We start from the raw sequence: 21,666 nt of genomic DNA, 5'->3' as shown, positions 1-21,666 counted from the left end.
CCACTCCAAACCAGCCTCCACTCAGCTGACAAAGTGATTTTCCTGTTATTTCCCCCACCTCCCACCAATAAACTCCAATTTATTTTAAAACTTTAAAAACCCTCCACAACCTGGGCCTTTCCTTCCTTTCCAGTCTGATACTTCCCTCAATATATTTTACAATCCAGAAACACTGGCCTTCTTGATCTTCCTTACAAGACATTCCATTCTCCCTGCAGGCTGACTGCCCCTCCCATGTCTGAAATACCTTCTCTCCTCACCTTTTATCTTCTAGCTTCCTTCAACACTTGGCTCAGATACCACCTTCTACAGGAGGCCTTTCCCATTCAACCAGTAGTGCTGACCCACTGAGATTACCTTTGAATCCAAACTTCACAGAACAAATTTCCTTAATAAAAGGATTTGTTCTGTGAAGTTTGGATTCAAAGGGCCACACTTGAGGACCTACAGGGCCACATGTGGTCTCGAGGTTGCAGGTTCCCCACCTTTTCCTCCAAGTTCATAGCACCAAACTGCTTATATTGTTAAAGAGTTAAATGAAAGGAGACCAAGGCCTTCTTGCTACCATATATGCTGGATTGCTTCACAAAGCAATATTGTCCAATTAAATTCAACAAGCATTTATATAGATGCTTTTGCGTAGGCATTTAGTGCTAGGCAGGCTATGGTGCCAGGATGCTCAGCAGTGGGCCTGTGGTCATTAAGTGAGTGCTTTGAGGCAAAGCTAAGGATAAGAAGAGCAATGAAAATTACCCTATTATTAGCTCACTTTAAGGTTTACAAAGTGTTCTTTAGGAGGCCAACCAAATGTCCTCTATTTGTGTACATACATGCATTGTACGTCCACACAGATCCCAAAGAGATGCAGGCAATAGAATTAATTTATTACCCAGCATTCTGTTAACCAGAATTCATTCATTCAGTGAATTCAGCAATCCCCTTTAAGTTGTTCACTCAATCATTAGTTCATATATTTGATCATTCATTCATTCATCCAATCAACAAATGTTAATTGAGCACCTACCATGTGTACCCAACACCGTTCTAAGTACTATTAACCAGCATCCTGTACTTTATCAGCACAATGAGAATTGATGCTTGTGGTGCAACATCTAAAAATGCCTCTTGAATTATCAAAGATAATTTGTAGTAGCCTAGTTCTGGTATATTCACTGTATCTTAATATTTGAAATTCAGTGATCCAGGTACAGATCAGTCAGTGGTGCAGGCGGACTGGAAGCATCCTGAGGCTGAACTCTTTACATTCCACCACAGGTGGCTTCAATAGAGTGCTTCCTTTATTCCCTACCTTCCCCCAGTTGGGAAATAGCTTCTGAGGGGAGCTGAACTGGCCCCAGATCTCTGACTCTACTGCTTAGTAATGAGAGCAGAGCTGGATCTCTGTATGTAATAAAATGGATAGCTAGTCTGAAGGCTTCTGAGATGCTGCTGTCATTTGAGAAAGATGAAAAAAACCAGCTTTCTGGGAATCAGGAAGAAAATTAAGTGGGGCAGGGTTTGAAGGGGCCTGGAGACAAGAGAATGTCCCTCACTCCTATCCCACCCCCTTCTAACATCTCTGTTCTACCAGGCATCTTGCTGCAGGCCCTAAGAACAGATGCAGCTGAGCCATCTCAATGACAGATGGTCACTGGTTGTTGCCAATTTGTAAGCCTTCATCTGGGGAGTTGTGCTCAGCTCTGCATGGGGCTGAGTCCCTAGAGGTTAACTATCCCAGCCTCTTAAGACCCGTTGACTCTCAGAACCTTCTTTGTTCCCCCATACCCTATCCCCTAATCCCCAGATGCTTTGGGCTCCCTAGGACGCAGTGACCCTGCTTTGTACAGTCAAATGAGGGTTCCTCTCATTTTACTAAATCAGCACATCTACATCAGACATTTCTCCTCCAAGCCCTTCTGACCTGTGAAGACCTCAGGCATAATTAAATAGGCAGAATCACACTGAGTCCCTTTTGAAATTCCCATGGAGATGTGAATGAAGTAAAGTGAGAGTCAGCATGGTATAGTGGAATAAACACTGGCAACATATGAGGAATTGATACAAATATATAAAAACAAGAGTGATTATCCAATAGATAAAAGGATGTGTATATGTTGGGGGGGGCACGGTGGTAAAGGAGAAATGACCCAAATTCAATAAGTTTTCAGAAGAACTGCAAGCCATCAGCACCCATAGTACCCAAAGTCACTAATTGTAAGAGAAATGCAAATTGAGGCAGTTGTGAGGTTTCATCTCATATCTCTCAGACGAACAAAGAAGACATAAAACAAAAATGGTGAAGGCTGGAGGGGCTGTGGGAAGCACTAACTGCAGCCATACTGGGAAACAATTTGGAATTACATTTAAAAAGTCACCAAATTATTCAGACCTTTGGACTGCATGCACATCCTACTAGTAACTAACCCTAAGGAAGTTAAAGACAGAAAGGTCCTGTATGAGGGTGGGCACTGAAAAGAGCCCTGGCTTTGGAGTCAGAGGACCTAGCTTAATATCCCACCTCTGATGTTCACTACCTGGGTGACCTTGGGCAAGTCACTTAACCTTCCTGGGCCACAGTTTCCTCATCTGCAAAATCATGGAGCTGGGCTATATGGTCTTTGAGGTCCTTTCCAAGCTCTAGATCTCCATGTCCCTATGCAATATATACCAAAATATTCCTAGTAGCACTTTTTGAGTGTGGGTACCACAAGACTGGAAACAGTGATTGCCCAGCCACTGGGGAATGGCTGAACAAACTGTGGTATGTGAATAACAGAACATAACTATGCCATAAGAAATGATAGAAGAGATGGATGCAGAGAATTTTGAAACTTAACTGATGTAAGAGTGAGGTGAGCAAAACTAGAACACTTTAGATGGTAAATCATAAATAACTATAGTAATGTAAAGGAAAACAATATTGGAAGACATTAGAACTCTGATGTATTAGCTGATCTCAATTTCAGATGATCTATAATGAAGCACAACTCCTTCCCTTGGCTGAATGGTATAGCCTGTATATGAGAAATGAGGTGTATAGTTACAAGCATAATCTGTATTAGTTTCTTTTGCTTACCTATATTTCTCTGTTGTAAGGGAAAAATCTAAATAGGTGTGTGGGGAAAGAGGAAGTGCTATTGCAAAGTGACTGATTTTTAAAGCATCAATAAAACATTAATTTTGATGTTTTTAAAAAGAGCATTGGCCAGGTTGCAGAGAAACAGGCACACTGGGATGCTATAATGTAATTAAAATAAACAAGGAGTATAAAGAAATCTGCAAAGACCTTTATGAAATAATGAAAAATTTCAAAAAGCAGACCTAGAAGAAGAGAGTACACACCAATAACGACCACATAAAAGGAAAAGTGAATGAGAATGGATTGACAAAGAAACCTGGAGACTTAAAGAATTACAATGTTTTATGTGTTAAAATAATTCATTTATTTAAATGTAAACAGTTATAGAAGTAGAAAGGCTATGGGTATAGAATACTATTTATTCCATCATAAATCATTGTTGTCAGCTGAGTTTGCTGGACTTTTGTTTTAGTTTGTTAATAATCTTTGTAACAGGGGTGAGAAGGAATATAGTTGGAAATGAATGTGACCTTTTGATCCAGAGATTATACCACTAGGTATATACCCTAAAGAAGTCATTGATTAAAAAAGAAGATCCGTATGTACCCTGAAATATTCATAGCAGCATTTTTTTGGTAGCAAAGAATTGGGAACAAAGTAGATGCCCATCAATTGGGTGATGATTAAACAAATTGTGGTACATGAATGTAATACTACTGTGCTAAAAGAAATGATGATGATGAATAGGGAGAGGGGGTGGAGGGAGGGAGAAAATTTGGAACTGAAAATAAAATTCAATTTAAAAAAAGAGATACAGAAAAGCATGGAAAAACTTACATTAACTGATGCAGAGTGAAGTAAGCAGAGCCAAGAAAACAATGATTGCAATAATATAGCAACCACCATAAAGGTCCATGTTACAAAATTACAAAGAACAAGCATTGCTCCAAAGAAGAACAGATATGAGAAGATACTTCCCTCCAACCTCTTTGCAAAAGTGAGAGGTCCACAGGTGTGGAACACTGCATGTATTTTTAGACTCTTATGCATTGGTCTGTTTTGCTCATTTTTCTTATTCTTTAATTTTTAAAAAATTATATGAGATGGCTCTCTGGGAGGAGGGGACAAAGATGCTGGGAAAAAATTTAGGTAAAATAAAAACAAAAGATGTCAAGATTTAAGAAACAAAAAGCATCAATAAAAATTTAATGAATGTAATTATAAGAGCTCTGGCCTGAGAATCAGGAGACCTAGGTTCTACCTCTGGCGCTATCACTGCAGGCTGACTTCTGACTTCATTATTTAACTAAACCAGCTCTTCCCAAAGTTATAGATGATCTCTTAATTACCAAATCTAACAGCCTTTTCTCAGCCCTCATCTTTCTTGATCTCTTTGTGGCATAAAACACTGTTGATCACACCTTCCTCGGTTTTCATGAATACTGTTCTCTCCTGGTTCACCCCCATCTGTCTATCTGCTCCTTCTCAGTCTTCTTTCCTTGCTCATATCCATATCATGTCCACTGAGGATCCTTTTAGGATCTATCCCTCGCCCTTATCTCCAATAGCCTTTTTATTGTCTCCCTGTCTCCAGCCTCTCTCCGCTCCAATCCATCCTTCACTCAGCTGCCAAAGTGATTTTTCTAAAGACCTCATAGAGATCTGACTATAACACCCTCATCCCCTACTTGATAAATTCTAGTGGCTCCCTATTACCTCTAGGAGCGGTCTTCTTACACTTTATTCCCTTCTTTGCATTGTATCATCCAGGCACACAGGTCTACTTGCTCTTTCTCAACACATTTCCCAATTTAATGCCTTTGCATTGGTTTTCCCTCATGCTGGGAATACTGTCTGCACTTCGCTCTGCTTCTTAGATTCCCTGGCTTCCTTCAAGACTCCGCTCACATCCTACCTTTTTCAAGAGACATTTCCCAGTCTCTCTCTCACTTCCTTTCACTCACCCCCAACATATTCTGTGATCCAGAGACAGTGGCTTCCTCAAACAAAATACTCCATTGCATTTCCTCCAGGCATTCATGTCTCCCCAGCCTAGAATGCTCTCCCTCCTCAACTATGTCTCCTACCTTCCTTCCAGTCCCAGTGAAAATTCCACCTTCTACAGGAAGTCTTTCCCGATCCTCCTTAATACTAGAACCTTCCCACTATTGATCCTTTCATATTTATCCTGTATATAGCTTGTTTGTACATAGTTGTTTGCATGTTGTCTTCCCTATTACACTGTGAGCTCCTTAAGAGCAGGAACAGTTTTACCTTTCTTTGTATCCCTAGGACTAGCCATGGTGCTTGGCACATGGTACTGTTAATAAATGTTTATTAACTGAATGGCCCCTTTCCTTTCTCTTCCATCAGAATATGAGCTCTTTTTGGTATGGATTGTTTTTGCTCTTCTTTACTTCCCCAGTGCTTAGCAGAGTACCCAGCACATAGTAAGTACTTAAACGCTTGTTGACTGATTGCCCTTCTTTTGACCTCAATTTCCCCATCTATAAAATAAGGAGATAGGACTAGGTGATTTTAAAGATCCATTCTAGCCTCACCCCCTATGTTTGGTCTGAATGCTGCTGTCATTCCATATTTCGGGGACTAGTTTGTTATTAAAGAGTGTCTAGTGGTAGAGGCTTGAGCTGTATAGAAGGCCTAGAGCAGAAGTTAACTTGGAGTCCATTAACTTGCTTTTTTAAAAAATATTTTGATAACTATTTAAATTGATTTCCTTTGTAATCCTATGTTTTATGTATCTAAAAACATTCTGAGAAGGTCTCACCTAATTGCCAAAGGGGTCTATGACACATGCAAGAATGTTAAGAGCCTCCTTGCCTAAAGGAACTATATATTCATGAATCACCTATCCGAACACTGTTGATCTCATTGCAAAACACACCTGGTCACTCCAACATTGGATTCTGCAGTGCTGATTGCTACCATCAACAAGTCATGCTGATACTGTTTTTGAGAGTAGTGATGAGCTGCCTATTCTAAGGAATACGCCTGTGAGCCTGCAGTTAGGCCTGCTTAGAAAGGAGACAGAAAAAGTCATGCTGTTAGCTAGGACACCGAAAGCTAGCTCAGCCTTGGCACATCAAAGGCTCACTGGAACTTTAACCTCTCCCTATCTACTGGTTCTTTCCCTCATACCTTCAAACATGCCTAAATCTCTCTCATCCTTAAATAACCTTCACTAGGCCCTACCCTTAACCCACTGTCCTTTATCTCTCCTCCCTTCTTAGCCAAACTTGAAAAAGGATGTCTATATTTGCTGCCTCCACTTTTCTTCTCAGACCTTAACCCTTTGCAGTCTGGCCTCCAATACCATTCAACTGAAACAGCTTTCTCCAAAGTTACCAATGCTAATCTGAATTGCCAAATCCAATGTTCTTTTCTCATCCCTCTTGTCTCATCTACTGTGTCTGATACTGCTGACCAGCCTCTCCTCCTGGATACTGTCTCCTGACAGTATTCTCTCCTGATTTTCCTTCCTAGTGACTATTCTTCCTCAGTCTCCTTCGCTAGCTCATTATCATTTTCTCCAACTGTTAGTATTCCTGGAGACTCTGTCCGAGGCCCTCTTGTCTTTTCATCAGCTCCCACAGGTTTTAACTATCATCTCTATGCAAAGGACTCATAAATCTATATTTCTAGCTCCAGACTCCCCTTAGCTTTAGTCCAGCGTTACCATCAATTGCCTAGTGGCCATTTCACACTATGTCCTGCAGATAAACTCAACATAACCAAAACTGGACTCTCATTTTCTCCTCCAAAACTTGCCCCCTCTTCCAAGCATCTCTATTTCTATAAATTCTCCCAGTCTCCCAGATTCGTAATCTTGGAGTCCTGGAGTCCCGACTAGTCCTCACCCCCATATACAATCAGTTGCCAAATCTTGCTGTTTCTACTGCCACAATATCTGTAGACTCCAATCCCTTCTCTCCACTCACACAGCTGCTGACTTGGTTCAGACCCTCGTAACCTCTTACAAAGATCACTGCAGTAGCCTTGTAGTGTTGGAATCCTTACCTCATGTATCTCCCACTTCAGGCCATCCTATGCTTGGTGGCCAAAGTGATTTTCCTGAGGCGCAGGTCTGACCCATGCTCTTACTCGATAAACTACAGTGACTAATGCCTCTAGAATCAAATATGAACTTCTTTGCCTGTCATAGAAAGACCTTTACAAGGTGGCCCCAGACTGTCTTTCCAGACTCATTGTATATTACTCTCCCTTCTACATCCTAAGTAATACTGCAACCTAACCAGACTGGCTTCACTATGCCTCACATATGACCCACCATCTCCCTTCTCTCACCTTTGTGCTGGCTGTAACACATGCCTGGAATCACTCCTTCCTCATATCTACCCCATAGTGTCCCTCGCTTCCTTCCTTTATTTGTTTATATTTCTCTTTATATGTTTATATTCACTTTATATTTGTTGTACATTTTATATGTGGACTTGTGTCCCCCATTAGAATGTGAACTCATTGAAAGTAGGGATTTTATTCTTTGTATTTGTATCCCCTGCACCTAGCATAGTGCCAGTATTTCATAAATGCATGCTGACTGATGGCTTAGAGGGTATTTAGTTCAACCCCTTCATTGGTTGACCCTTCAGGTCTAGAGAAGTTAAGTGACTTGCCCAAAGTCACAGGCTCGTCAATGACTGAGGTGGTTGAAAAGACAGACATACTTGCCCTGCTGGCCTCCAATGTCCTTGTTCACATAGGAAGTTGGGATGGAACTTAAAGCCTCTATCTCCAATCCTTTCTACTGCCAGGTGACCCTATTGGTCATAGTTTCACAATGAAGTGGGATCCCAACATAGCTCTGGATTCTCTGGTCTAGCCAGTAAGACCAAGTCATTCAGAGATGGAATGTAAGGCTTGAAGCCCTCACTGCATAGCACCTGGGCTAATACTGCAAGTTTGGATTGTGCCCTCATCCCCTAGTCCCTGTGAGTCTGTGAGGAAGGGAAATGGGGATGCAAGGCAGTGGGTAGGATAGCTTCCCTTCTAACCTGGCTCCATCTTTCTTAACATTAGAATGTATGTAGTTAATTATTTACCATGGCTGACTGTTGCTCCGTAGCATGAGCGGCAAAACGAGCTACATGATTGACGATGGGGGAGAAGTTGGTAGGTCCATAGAAGCGAATATGGGGTAGGCAGGCTGAATATGCCTGGGCAATGCCATCCACACCTGAAACAGAAGAGAGCCCTATTATGGGGGAAGACACAGGCACCTAAGAATCAACAGAGTCTCCATGGCTTGAAATAACACCCCATCCAGAGAGTTAACAGAATGAAATAAGGCATTCCTAGGATTTTTTTGGTCTCCATTTTTTTATGTCCAGACCTATAATTTTATCAATGGAAGGGACTCGTACTGTGAAAACTGCCCATCCCCTCACTGATGCAGGTTATCAATTCATTTGTAGTCTTAGAGAGATGTTTGAGGCACAGAGAAGTTAAGTAATTTACCCATGGCCATGGAACTAATAGTGTCAGAAACAAGTCTTGCATCCAGTCTTCCTGATCCAAGGCCAGCCTTCCTCTCTCCTATGGTAATAAACTATAGGGATCTTGAAGACAGGAATACACACACACACACACACACACATATATTTCTGTATCCCTACTACCTAGTGCAATGCCTTAATAGATGCTTGTGGATTGAATGAATGAGTATGCCATGCTGCCTCTTGACTCCCAGGTTATGAAAATAAAAACTAAAAGTAGTACTCATATCAGGACACCATCATTAAAAGTCCTCCCACTGAATCCTAAGTTTGCTCTGCTTTCTTATAGACACCTGGGAAGACTTACATAAACTCATATGGAGTGAAATGAGCAGAGCCAGAGGAATAATTTAGACAGTTATGCTTTACAATATAACAACATCATAAAGACAAACAACTTTAAACAGAGACTTATGAATTCTGCACAATGCAATGGCCAACCAGGACTAAAGAGGACTGCCACCTATTTCCGGACAGAGGGGAGATGGGATGGAGGAGTAGAATGAGACATACATTTCTGGACATGGCAAATGTGTGGATTTGTCTTGTTTGACTATGCTTATTTGTACAAAGGCTAGTGTTTTTCTATCTTTGATTAGGGAGGAGAGAAGAGGAGAATGGAACTTGAAGTAGTGTTTCCTCCTCCCCACAAAAAAAAAAAAGAAAAGGGAGTCATTGAAGCATCTTCTAAAAAGTGCATAGAACAGAAGGAAGTTCAAAAGAAAACACAAGCGAGTAGCACAACTCTGAAAGGAACATGTTGAATTTGTTATATACTTTTATTTTTTTTATACAAGCTATATGTAATAGATAATCTTTTTTTCTGTTCTACTTTATATATGGAAATAGTCTCCCTTTTTGGTGTTAAAATCAGAATTAAAAAACATAAAAAAAATTAAGTGGCCCCAGCTTCTGCAATAGAATGCCAGTTAGGCTGGTCAAATACTGGCTACTTCACACCTATGCTCATGACCCCAAGCATTTATTCTCCCCAGATAAATGGCTATTTGCTAAGCTGCTTTCCAGGCTGTCAAAACAGACATTCTGTACTGCCTCCCACCTGTCCCTGCTCCTTCCGATTCATCCTACACACCACAGCCAAAATCATCTTCCTCCGTTTAAATTACTAAGTGCACTTCGTGGCATTGCTGATACTCAATGTAAACACAACTTGCTTGCTTAGTGGATACATTTGTTTAATGTACATCTTGAAACTCTGTAGCAGTGCAGTCTTGGGATTAGGCTGCGCAATCACAGGTCTATTGAATGTGCTTTGTACTAACTGTAAATTCACAATAAAGGTTGTAGATGTAGAAGGTCATCGATAATCTGAGTAGTCCATGGGAAAGAACACTGCATGTGGAGCCAGAAGACCTTATTTGAACTCTAGCTATGACACTTACTTGCTATGTGACCCTATCTAAGTTATTTTATCTTGTTGGGCCTCAGTTTCCTCACCTGCAAAATAAGGACATTGAAATTCTATAATATCTGTGGTCTGTTGCAGCTCTAACAGTGTATGGCTTACTTAGTCCTTTCCCCTTCTTGATTAGACTCAAGCAAACTGTCTTCCCTGATACCCTGAGCCCTAGGAAAATAAACTTGAAGTCAGAAGTGTGAGCTCCAGTGACAGACTTTGTAACTGAGGGACACAAAAGGGTTCCATGCTGCATCATTTCCCCAAGCATACACTTGGAAGTATTTCTATTATGATTGCAGATAATAGAGTCAGAATGGCCTCAATCTGTAGTCTCTGGGGAAGGCAGGCAGTTGTGTTACATGCCAAACCAATCCCCCAATGACACACCCTGCAGGAAAATAATGGAGAGGTATTGACAACTTGGGAAAAACTTACATACACACGAGGTTATATAACTGGCTGGATCCTTAGCAGTGCTTTTGCTCAGCTTGAACAGCAAGGGAGTCATTGGTGTGGGTGTGCTATTTAAGCACACTCTATGAACAGTCTGACAGGTCTTCTACCCGCCTTGCAGATAAGTAACACCCTCCCCTACTATGGGAACTAAGCCCAACCCCAGAAACACTTGAGTTCTCTGAGTTAGAAGGGTCTTGATTTCTTAGGCAGAAAGAGGAAGCATGATTTAACAGAATGAGCACTGGATTTGGAATCTTGGATGTAAATTCTGGCTCTATGACTTAAATACTCATAGGAGCTTGAGCAAGTCACTCTGCCATCCCTCCCCCTTGCCCAAAGACTTTACAGGAGTATAAATTTAAAGCTGAAAGGTATCTTAGAGACCTTTGAGTCTAACCCTCTAATTTTATAGATGAGGAAACTGAGGCACAGAGGTAATAAATGCCAATAATAATAGTGAGTATATTGCACTTTAAGACTTGCAAAGCACTTTACAAATATCTCATTTTATCCTCATAACAACTCTAGAAGGTAGGTGCTATTATCCCTATTTTAGAGATGAGAAAACTGAGGCAGACAGCATTTAAGTGACTTGACTAAGGTTGCACAGTCATTAAGTGTCTAAGGCTGGATGTGAACTCAGGTCTTCCTGACTCCAGGTACAGGGCTCTATCCACTGGGCTATCTAGCTGCCTCAAATAATAACAGTAATAGTAGCTGGCATGTATATAATGCTCTAAGGTTTGAAAAACACTTTATATCTGTTATATCTCGTTTACCCAAGGTCACATAGCTAGTATTTGAATTCAAGTCTTCCAGAATCTAAAAGTCCATTGCCTCTTCTACTACAGGATGTTGCCTTTCTCACTCTTCTCCCAAAGTCAGGACACTGATTTTTTCCCACCTATATATACTAAGAAGTTATGTAGGTTCCCACTCTGTCCAGACCTCCCTCCTGTAGGCCATGGCCATTGGTCATGACTAATTGTTCTCTGAGACAATACAGTCTTGGTTATAAAAAAGTCAACCCCACTATTATATATCCCTCTGGATTGAAATCCATCATCTTCTGATGTTCCAGGGTTCAATCTCTCTGCTTGCCTGTCTCTCCACATTCTCTCTTGCCTTTTCCTTTCTCGGTCTCTGAAGTCTATCCCTAGAAGTCCTTCAGAGAAGAGATGCCAAGGGTACCTGTGCTGAGTCTCTGAGATTAGACCCATAGGTACATTTTAAGAATCACAAAAATTAAAGATGGAAAAGAGCTTAGGGATAACCTAGGCATAGACAGACTCCTAGATGGAGAGCTTAGAGGGCTGTTAAGAATCATCTGGGTCAACTCCATCATTTTACAGATGAGAGACCTGAAGCCCAGAAGGGAAAGTTACTTGCTTGAGGTCATGAAGGTGGTAGTAAGTCCAAGACTCATAACCAAGTCCTAGAATTCCAAATTCCAATGCCCTTCATACTATTCATGCTGCCTTCTCAATCCTTTTTATTTTATAGATTGAGAGAAACTGAGACTTAGTGAGGAAAACTGACTTGATTGTGGCCTCCTAGCTAGTTCAGGTGAAGGCCAAGAGTATAATTTTGAGGGGCAGCTTTATCTTGTAGGAAGAACACTGACACAGAAATTGGGAAGACTGGCTTCTATTCCTGCCTCTGGCACCAGGTTACTCTGTGACCTTCTGGCACCAGGTTACTGTGACCTTCTGGCAAATTACCTACCATATCTGAACTTCTGTTTCCTCATCTGCAAAATGGGGAGTCATGATACCTGCCCACCCTACCTCACTGGTGTTTTGTGAGAATTAAGTGAGGTAATGTGAGTTAAAGCTTGCCATATGCAAGTAAGGTACAGTTTTCTCAGTGGTACTTAGCTTCCGTGGTCCATGTGGAAAGGATTTTTTTTGGCGGCACCTTGGTCTTTTCAGCAAAGACAGATCACATCGGCATCATCTGATACAAAGGGCAGCAGTAAAGTGTAACTTCCTTGAGGGCAGGGACTATCTCACTTTTATATTTGTGTGCCCACTGCCTAGTGGTACATAATGAACACTGAATAAATGCTTGATTAGTTGGCCATTCTTAGTAAACCCTTGACAAATACGTATTGAGCTCAATAAACATTCATTGAGTACCTACCACATACTTGATACTGCATGTGGTGCGAAAATGAGCTGGAAAATAGGATTATCTTTGCTATCCCCCCTGACCCATGGTCCAAGTTCCCTGCTTCTTGGGGACTATGGGGACTTTGGAACCCTGGGAAGCTTAGAATTGGTGAGGGGGGGGGTGGATTGGAGGAAGCAGGGACAAAACAAGGACGATGATGAAAGATCCTGAGAGGTAGGTGGAGACAGGGACAGAACGTATTCCTGGTTGGCACCAATATTTCCAGCTGCCTGTCTGTGCTCATCAAAAGTCCTCACCCCCTAGTGACAGGAGACACTCAGCGGGTGTTCAGAGCTCTCAAGATCCCAGACGCAATTGTCATTTCTGACTGAATCATGCCAGACAAAATTACTCTGTTTGTGACCTTAGAAAACAACGGAGCAGGAGGAAAGAAGGATCAGTGCTATCTGTGCACATAGTGGGTGCTCAGATATGAATGAAGCATCATTGTATAATGTGACAAATGCTGAAGTGGGGATGAGGAAACCTGGGTTCTCCTCCTAGCTCCATATCTAACTCATGTAACCTTGAGCAAATCACTTCCCCTCTGTATCCCCCAGTTTCATCTTCTGTAAAATGAGAGTGAAGGACAAAATAATTTCCAAGGTGTTAATACAGAGTAGAGTGTAGTACAGTAGAAAGAGGGTGGTGGAAAGGCAGCATGTGGTAGAAAGAACCTTGGGCCTGCAATCACGAGAGAGGTTTGAATCCCATCTACTCACTAGCCTGCAGACCACAGGCAAAGAACAACCTCCTTAAGCTTTATTTTCTTCATCTGTAAAATGGGCTTACTACCTCTGGTACCTACTTCACAGCATCTATGATGATCAAATGGGATAACACATGTAGTCAAGAGTCCTGTAACCCTTAAAGGGCCCTTTCAATGTCAGTTGCTGTTATTATTCTAAAGTCACATCCAGGTTAATTAGACTGTAAACTCCATGAGGGTAGGAATTGTGTGTCTTATCCGTAGTGTTTAGCATGGTACCTCGGCACACAGCAGGCACTTTTTTCACATTTTGTGAATGAATAAATGAGTATTCAGTGATGACATAAAGAGAATCCAATAAAAGGCAATGAGAAAGAGAAGGAACCAGAAATCCTCCCCCCTCAATAGATTAAGAAACTGGATTTATGTTCATTTGATCCTATTTCCTAGGACTTACCTGAGCAGAAGGGGTTGGTGGGGTTGAAGTTGATAGCAAACTCATGAGAAACCTGAAACCCACAAAAAAAATTTGCTATTATAGTGGCCCCTCCCCTCTCTACTTCCCATTACCAATCCCCTGGCCAGCTGGGATGGAGACCCAGCAAGTACATGGGAATTTGCTCTCTAAGAGGTGACTGGAACTACATGGGAAAGAAACAACCAGAATTTAGCCTTTAAAGGCCTTCCCTACTAAATACCATAGTACCTGGTTCTAAAAGTGTCTTGGCCCCCAAAGAGGTTTGTATGATTCAAACCCAAACCACTTCTTTATATTTGGGGGCAGGGGGGGGGGTGGGTTGGATCCTGTGTAATTCAAAGCTCAGTCCTTCTCATGGGTCAAGGTCATTATCAATCTCCCAGGCAAGGCTGAAGCAAAGAGCTTGCTTCTTGGCCAATAGCCATTCTTCAGATGGCTCAAACACCCTCCTCATGCTTTCGAAAAGTTATGTTTAGGCTGCCTGGGCAGGGTGTTGGGAGTCAGTCCATTCCCCATTCCCTTTTACTATAACCCATAAGCCTTTTAGGAACCCAACCCAGGCAAGGGATGGCACTGATACTGAGGAGACAGGGAGAGGGGAAATGGCCAGCAAAAGAGTAAAGCTCCCCTGAGGATGATGGCTTCTCCTGAAAACTAGGGGGATAGAGAGCCCAACTCAAACTGAAATGGGAAAAAAAATCAAAATTCCTGGGTTGGTTTTTTTTTTTTGCCGATAACCTTCCATTAGCTTTTCCCTGGACTCTTTCCCTCTATTTCTGGGGAAACATGGGCAAGATGTAACTTTATGAAGTAATTTTGTCCCTCTGTTCACCTAAGAAGACCAGAAACTCCATCCATACATAAACCCCAGATTGAAAAGTCCTTTCCTTGGCTGGGAGAGTGGGGTGGAGAGAGGAAGGCCCAGACCTTAGAAACCTAATCAGATGCTTCTTTGTATGCTTGTGGGTCACCTGGGAAACTTGATCAAACTTTTCAAACCTCCTGGCTTCCATGCCAAGCCGATTATGTCCCATGGGGAACTGGAGCCACAAGCCTTTGTCCCAGGGTTACTTCCCGCTGACCCTAGACAATCAAGGGCTCCATTCACCCCACCTTGGTCTAGGGGCCACTTGGTATGTGAGTTATATAAGTTCTGGCTTTCCTAAGCTCCTGGAATAGAGAGGGTGGTGTCCATCCTCCATCTACCCGGACAATGCTTCTGGATAGTGATCTGGTCAAGAGTTGTGCAGGGGGTATGTCCAGGCTACAGTTGGGTTTGTCATATTTTTATTAATCATAGGAGAGGTGGTACTATCCCAGGCTTAGATGTTTACTATTCTGTAAGTCTTAGTTCTCACACTATGGGTAATCCTTGGATGATAGGCAAAACAATTATCTGGCAGGGACCTTCCTTTTTGTGCCAACATTATCTTTCTAATCTAAGATGAGTTTAGGCTAACGTGAATTTATTTTCCAGGCCCATGCTAGGGAGAACAATTAAATTAAATACCAGGCTAGGAAACAACTTTTGTCACAGACATGCTCCAAAAGGAGAGAATTCATACATGAAGTGTTACGTTGTAGTCTCTGCTGCTAGATGCCCACTGGTCAGAGGCTAGTTAAACACCCAATGGGGAGGCTGTGAAGAGGATTCCTGCAATGGAGGAAGCCTGGACATGATGGCTTCTGAATTCCTTCCTGTTGCTAATGTTCTGTGCTCTAAGGTTCCTTCCAGCTCCAACACTCCATGTTCTAAAGGCTCTTCCAGCTCAGACATTCTATAACAATTCCAATTGTCCTCATTGGAACAAATGTTTCTTAAAAGCAAGCACTGGGTCTCTTCTTTCTCTCACTTCCCCTTGTAGCCACCTTGTTACCATTCAATGAATACTCAGTGAACTGGATGGAGGGAGCACAGGCTTTTTGAGAACCTAGCTGTCTTTTCCACTTTCGCTCAGATCCTTCCCCATTACCTCTAAGTACTCAGGGCCTAGAGGACTTACTGCCTTACTCTTCTTACTTCAATCAGGGACTCTGAACTTAGAGGACCTAGGTTTGAAGCCTTGGTCTTCCACTTACAATCCGTGACTTTGGGGAAATCACCTGACCTCCCTAGGTCCATTTCAACATCTATGAGATGAGGGAATTGGCTTCAATGGCTTCTGAGGTCTCTTCTAGCTCTGAATCTATGATCCTTAGCATGTTCCAAGGTGTGGTGGGATTTGTAATCTACAGGGAGCTTCCATGCTGACGAAATCATGGGTCCTTCAAGTTTAGTCCTGCCACTTGAGCCTGGGTAACCTCAGACAAATCACTTCAACTCCTTGGGCTTTAGTCTCTGTTCCACTTAATTTCCAGGGCAGGACTAGTGGCCTCTGAGGCTGCTTTCAGCTCTAGGTCTAGGTCCCAAGATGAAGGGACCTCAAAGGTCATCTAGTTTAACTGTAGTCTGACCTTCACCTCAAGTCTGAAACTTCTCTCCATGCCAACCTTTAGTCACCTAACCTCCATCTGAGAATATCCACCGATGCTCACTACCCCACTGGACAACCCATTCTATTATTGAAATGGCCCAATGGACAAGAAATTCTCTCTTATCCTGAACCTGAATCTGATTCTCTGTGACTCCCTCCCATTGGGTCTTAGTTCCTGGAACTAGGAAAAAAAACAAAACAAACCAAGTCTATTCCCTCTTCTCCATGACAGCCCTGGATATATTTAATGATGGCGATCATGTTTCTTCTCTTTACCCCACCCCCACCTCAATGTCTTCTCAAGGTTTTGTGTTTTTCTATCTCCTTGACTAGATATTTGTTACAGGCAGGGTCTATGTATCTTCTCGTTCTTTCTCCCCCACCACATCACAGCCTAGCACAGGGCAGGGCACAAAGCAGGTGCTCAGGAAAGACACAATGCTTTATTGTTTTGTCAGTGGACCAAATGACAAAGAACCCTGCTGGGTAGTTCCCCCTGAGGATGTTAATTCCCCCCTTTCCTCACCTGCTCTCCTTTTTCTAGGGCTTTTGGGGGCCCTGCGGCTCACAGGGCTCTTTGCCTTGCAAGATGTTCATTGACATTTCCAATGAGACTTTTGTGTGCTAAAAAACATCTTATTCAGCTCAGTTCTTTGAAAGCATGGGGTGGTAGCCTAGCAACCAGTGCATCCTGAGCTGCCAGCATGATATGTATGGCTCTTATCTTCAGAGATCACTGTGGACCAAGCTCTGCAATAACCCTGGTCTGGCTTTTGTTATTGGGGACTGACTGATCCAGCAATGGCACCCCAGGGCAATTATGTTAAGGCTGGTAGTCACTAACCTCCCTTCCCCTACCAACCCCCTCCACTGCTCCCCACATATCAGGTAGATAGGAAGTTGGGCTAAGGAAGAGGTGATGCCTGATCCTTGAAGTAACATAAAAACCTCTTTCCCAGAGCTTAGGAAAAGAGATCCTCAGCCTGGAAGCAGCTTGGGAACCAGAGGGCAAAGAAGAGGGAGGAGTGACCCAGAGAAAGTATGAACATCTAACCCTATCACTTGAGGCCTGGGACCCAGGGGTAGGGAAATCAGGTAGTTAGCTCTGGGCAGGACTTTGTGTCACCTTGCCACCCTCAGCTTAGGGACGCAGTTGGAGCCTGTGAGGAGTCTAGGAGCTTTGCTCCCAGCCTTTGTGTTGGTGCTGGGCACAAAAATACTACTGCCAGAGGCAAAGGGTAGTGGTGCTGGTGAACCTGCCTAAGGAAGGCTTTGTCTCCTGCCAGCTGGGTGAATTAACATACTGCTCCCCTCTGCCAATGCATTCCAGGGCTGCCACTCAGAGACCAGTCCAAAGCTGCCAGTCACCGACCCATAGTGGGGCACTCAGTCCTCAAGAACTACGGGTAGGAGCCACCCCCTGCCCCCACTCCCCAGAATTCAACAATAAGCCTTCGTCTATTTAAAGACAGGGGCCGTACCCCTCCTATATGTCTTTTCTCCCTCAGGTGTGTATCAATTCAACTAAAATTAAATCTCTTTGAGTAAAGGGACCTGTCTCCTTCTTTAGCATCCCCCACAGCATCTAGCTCAGGGCTAGGCCCACATTAAATGTCCATGAAAGACTGATTGTTTAATTAGTCAGGTGGAAAAAGTCTGACTATATTACCTGCCCTATTCAATAAACTCCAGTGGCTCCCTATCACTTCCAGGATTGAATACAAAATGTTGTATTGGGCATTTAAAGTCCTTCATAACTTGCTCCTGTTCATAACCTTTCCAGCCTTTTTACTCTCCATCATATACTCTTCCTTCAGTGACATTGACCTTCTGGCTGGCCCATGAACAAGACATTATCTATTAGCCCTGGACATTTTCGTTGGCTGTCTCCCATGTCTAGAATGCTTTTCATTTTCAACTCTACCTTTTAATTTCCCTGGCTTCCTTTAAGTCCCAACCAACTAAAATCTCATCTTCTACAGGAAGCCTTTCCTAGTCCCTCTTAATTCTAGTGTGTTCCCTCTGTTAATTATTTCCTCCTTTATTTAGCTTGTTTGGACATATTTCTTTGTTTATTGTCTCCCCCATTAAGCCCCTTGAGGGCATGAGCTGTCTTTTGCCTCTGTTTCCCCAGTGCTTAGTACAGTGTCTGGCACACAGTAGGTGCTTAATAAATGTTGATTGAAAAAAAAAAGGCTGCAGATGGAGAGGTCACAGCCCTGCGGCCTTTTCAACCTGGATACAAAGAGATACCTAGAGAAATGATTATGGTCCTCTTTGAGAATGAGGGATGAACCACAACAACATGGGATCATATAGCTAGAGCTGGAAGGGACCTAGAGGCCATTCAATCAACCCTGAAGCCCCGGGAGGCGAAGTGAACTACCCCAAATCAAACATGTAGTAAACATCAGAGATCACCGACTCCAAAGCCAGAGCTCTTTCCACAGTACCAAACCAATACCAGAAGATACATACTCCACTTGTCCTTACCTTCCAGTCTGGGGGTAACTGGGCGCCAAATCCCAAAGCCGGGAACATTTTATCCCTAAATAGCCAAAGAGAATAAGATGATCCTAAGAAACCCACTCTAGGCAAAATGGGAGGGGGAGGGAAGAAGGGAGAGTTGGAGGGGGGAGAAAATCATTGAAAATCTTCATTCATACTTCACTGCCTCTGCCTAATTTCTTTTGGGGGCAAAAAGCATTGGAAGGTGCTCTGGGCCAGAAATGGCACCCAGGGTAAAAAGGCTCTCTTGTGCTTTGTCAGAGTGGTACCATCCAAGATTACGGAGGGAGCAGAGCCTTGAATTTAGCTCTCAGCTAAGGCTGGGAAGATGGTAATGTCTGAGCCAGAAGAAACAGAATTGGTCTTTGTTGAACTGCTACAATGCCCCCTTGTTGCCAAAATGTGAAAAAATTTCCATTCTTAGCCCCTCAGCCCCAGCTTTCTGCCCTCCAAGCTTCTCTGACTCCAGCTTCTTCACAGTTCCCTCCTTCAGTTGGAAAACTCAGGAAGAAATACTCATCACAAACAATGATTGCACCTGTACTGCCATCCACACTCTCCAAAGCCCTTGGCTGCTGATGAAGCCATGGTCTCAGCTGGTTCATGTAACCATTCCTTCCTTATTTTATAAAGGAAAGGACTGCAGAGGAAGAGGGGTAAATAACTTGACCAAGGTCCCATGGTTATAGTGATCCTTAGTGGAGCCAGAACTTGAACACAGGTCCCTAACTTCCAGGCTCATCTCATATAGCACAGTGCCAATCAGTAAAACAGTAAACATTTTTGCTGAGCACCAGCCTTACACTCAGTACCTTAGATACAAAGAAGGACGTACCTCAACGTACCTGCCTGATCCTATGGGTCAGGCAGATGCAGGTTTAAGGAGATAACTCACGTGTCATAATCCTGAATGATCTGTCCAACAGCCCAGATAGCTGACAGGTACTCATTGGTGCCCATGGGGTTGATGTAATGTAAAGAGGAGGGATCTCGGGGGTTCCCATTGGAGGCTGTGAAGTCTATCCCAACCTGGAGGGAAAAGTAAGGAGAAAGAGTTGACTATGAGACACACGCCTCAAAGATACCTCTGCCACCATCCCTGGAAGTCTCTGAGTCCCTCTTCTCTCAGCCCAATCAACATCTTTCACCCCAGAGAAGAAAAGAAGCTGTCCCATCCAAACCCCTCATCTCAGATTGATTGTTATTATGATTTTAATGCACATAATTTCTTTCCCCATTAGAATGTAAGCAAACCCCCTGAAAATGTTCTGATCAGGTTAATTCCCAAATGTAATGTCTATCCAGAGGTTACTGAACAAAGTCCAAATTCCTCAGCTTAGTATTCAAGGCCCTGTGTAATCTGATCCTGGGCTCTTCCTTCCCATCCTTATCTCCTGCTGTCCCCTTCATATCTATTCCAATCACACCGGTCTCCCACTGTCCCTCCAACATACTTTTAATATTTCCTAAATAATCATTTGTGCTTAAGGGACTGTCCTCCTATCTGGAATGTCCCTCCCCACTCCCCCTACAACTATCAGTGGCCTATGCATTTTCCTTTTTTTTTGTTTGTGTGTTATTTGGAGGGGGGAAGGCAGGGCAATTAGGATTAAGTGACTTGTCCAAGGTCACACAGCTAGTAAGTGTGTCAAGTGTCTGAGGCCAGATTTGAACTCAAGTCCTCCTGACTCCAGGGCTGGTGCTCTCTTCACTGTGCCACCTAGTTGCCCCACCACCTGTGCATTTTCTAAGCCTCAGCACAAGTCCTTCATGATCCAGGGAAAGTTCCCTGTCCACAGCAATGATTCCGTCCTCTGAATTCTTTCCAACATGCTTAGATTCTGTGCCCTTTATGGGACATTTGGCACATCCTTTTTCTGGTATTATTAATTAATCCTGCCTCATGTATTTCTTAACCCTTTTGAAGACAAGGACTATATTTCATATTGCCTTGTATCCTTCCCAATGTCTGGCACAGTGCTAGGCACACTTTTAGCTTCTCAGCTGCTTGCTGATTTAATGTCCAGCGCAGTAGTAGCACACTGGCCCAAGAGTCAGGAGAGCTCGAGTCTAGTGCTGGCTCTGCCAGTAAATTTGCTACGTTAATTTGGACAAGTCGCTTCCTTTAGCTGAGCCTCAATTCCCCCTCTCTAAAATGGGAACACTAGACTAGATTACTCCCCTCCATCCACATTCTGGAATCTGGGGGTTGGTAGGGGATGCTTTTCTCTGTCAAAATCACAGGCATGGGCCACCCCCAGGACATGGCGATATGGTAGATCACAGAGTCACAGAACCGGCAGGGACCTTGCAGGGGGTTTGATGATGACATTAATGAACTCTCCCAGCTCTGAATTCAAGACAACACCCAAGCCATGAGCCCGAGCCACTGGGGAGACTCGAGATGGACAAATTTTGTTTTCCACCAAGTAAAAGTGGGCCAGTCTCCCCAAGGGAAAGGCTGAGACGGGGAAGTGGTCCAGAAGATGCTTGCTAAGAGTGTATCTAATGGGGCAGTGTAGGGGTGGAAGTAGCTAGTTCTAAGTCACTCAAAAATGATCTGTTGATTACCAAGCCTGTGCTAGGCACTGCAGAGGGGTGGGGAATACAAGCAGGTATATGAGACAGTCCCTACCCTGAAAGGAGCTCATGATCTAGTTATAGGGGATAAGATGGACATACATATATATGTACAAGATACAGCAGAGTGTCTGGCCTCCCTTCTCATCCCAGAGCTCCAGCTTACCTTCAGCCTCTAAAGACCATCAAATCAATCTACCATACTCTCCCTTCTTCCCAGGGGCCTCTACCCAAACCAGCCCCTCTACTCTGAGGC

General features: G+C 43.2%; 1 protein-coding gene across 1 annotated transcript in view; it reads right to left on the bottom strand.

Moving 5' to 3' along the window:
• Positions 1–21,666, bottom strand: part of CPNE2 (copine 2) — an 89,848-nt gene that overhangs the window by 6,260 nt on the left and 61,922 nt on the right. The window contains exons 11-14 of the mRNA XM_036751015.1: positions 19,726–19,859; positions 18,816–18,870; positions 13,828–13,879; positions 8,161–8,294 (exon numbers count right to left, since the gene is read on the bottom strand). Coding sequence (XP_036606910.1) covers positions 8,161–8,294; positions 13,828–13,879; positions 18,816–18,870; positions 19,726–19,859 — 375 coding nt within the window. The remainder of the gene's footprint in view (positions 1–8,160; positions 8,295–13,827; positions 13,880–18,815; positions 18,871–19,725; positions 19,860–21,666) is intronic.

The sequence above is a fragment of the Trichosurus vulpecula genome, chromosome 3 (genome assembly GCF_011100635.1).
Source record: "Trichosurus vulpecula isolate mTriVul1 chromosome 3, mTriVul1.pri, whole genome shotgun sequence".
In the NCBI taxonomy this organism is placed as follows: Eukaryota; Metazoa; Chordata; class Mammalia; order Diprotodontia; family Phalangeridae; genus Trichosurus; species Trichosurus vulpecula.
This window is presented reverse-complemented; position numbering and strand designations above follow the sequence as displayed.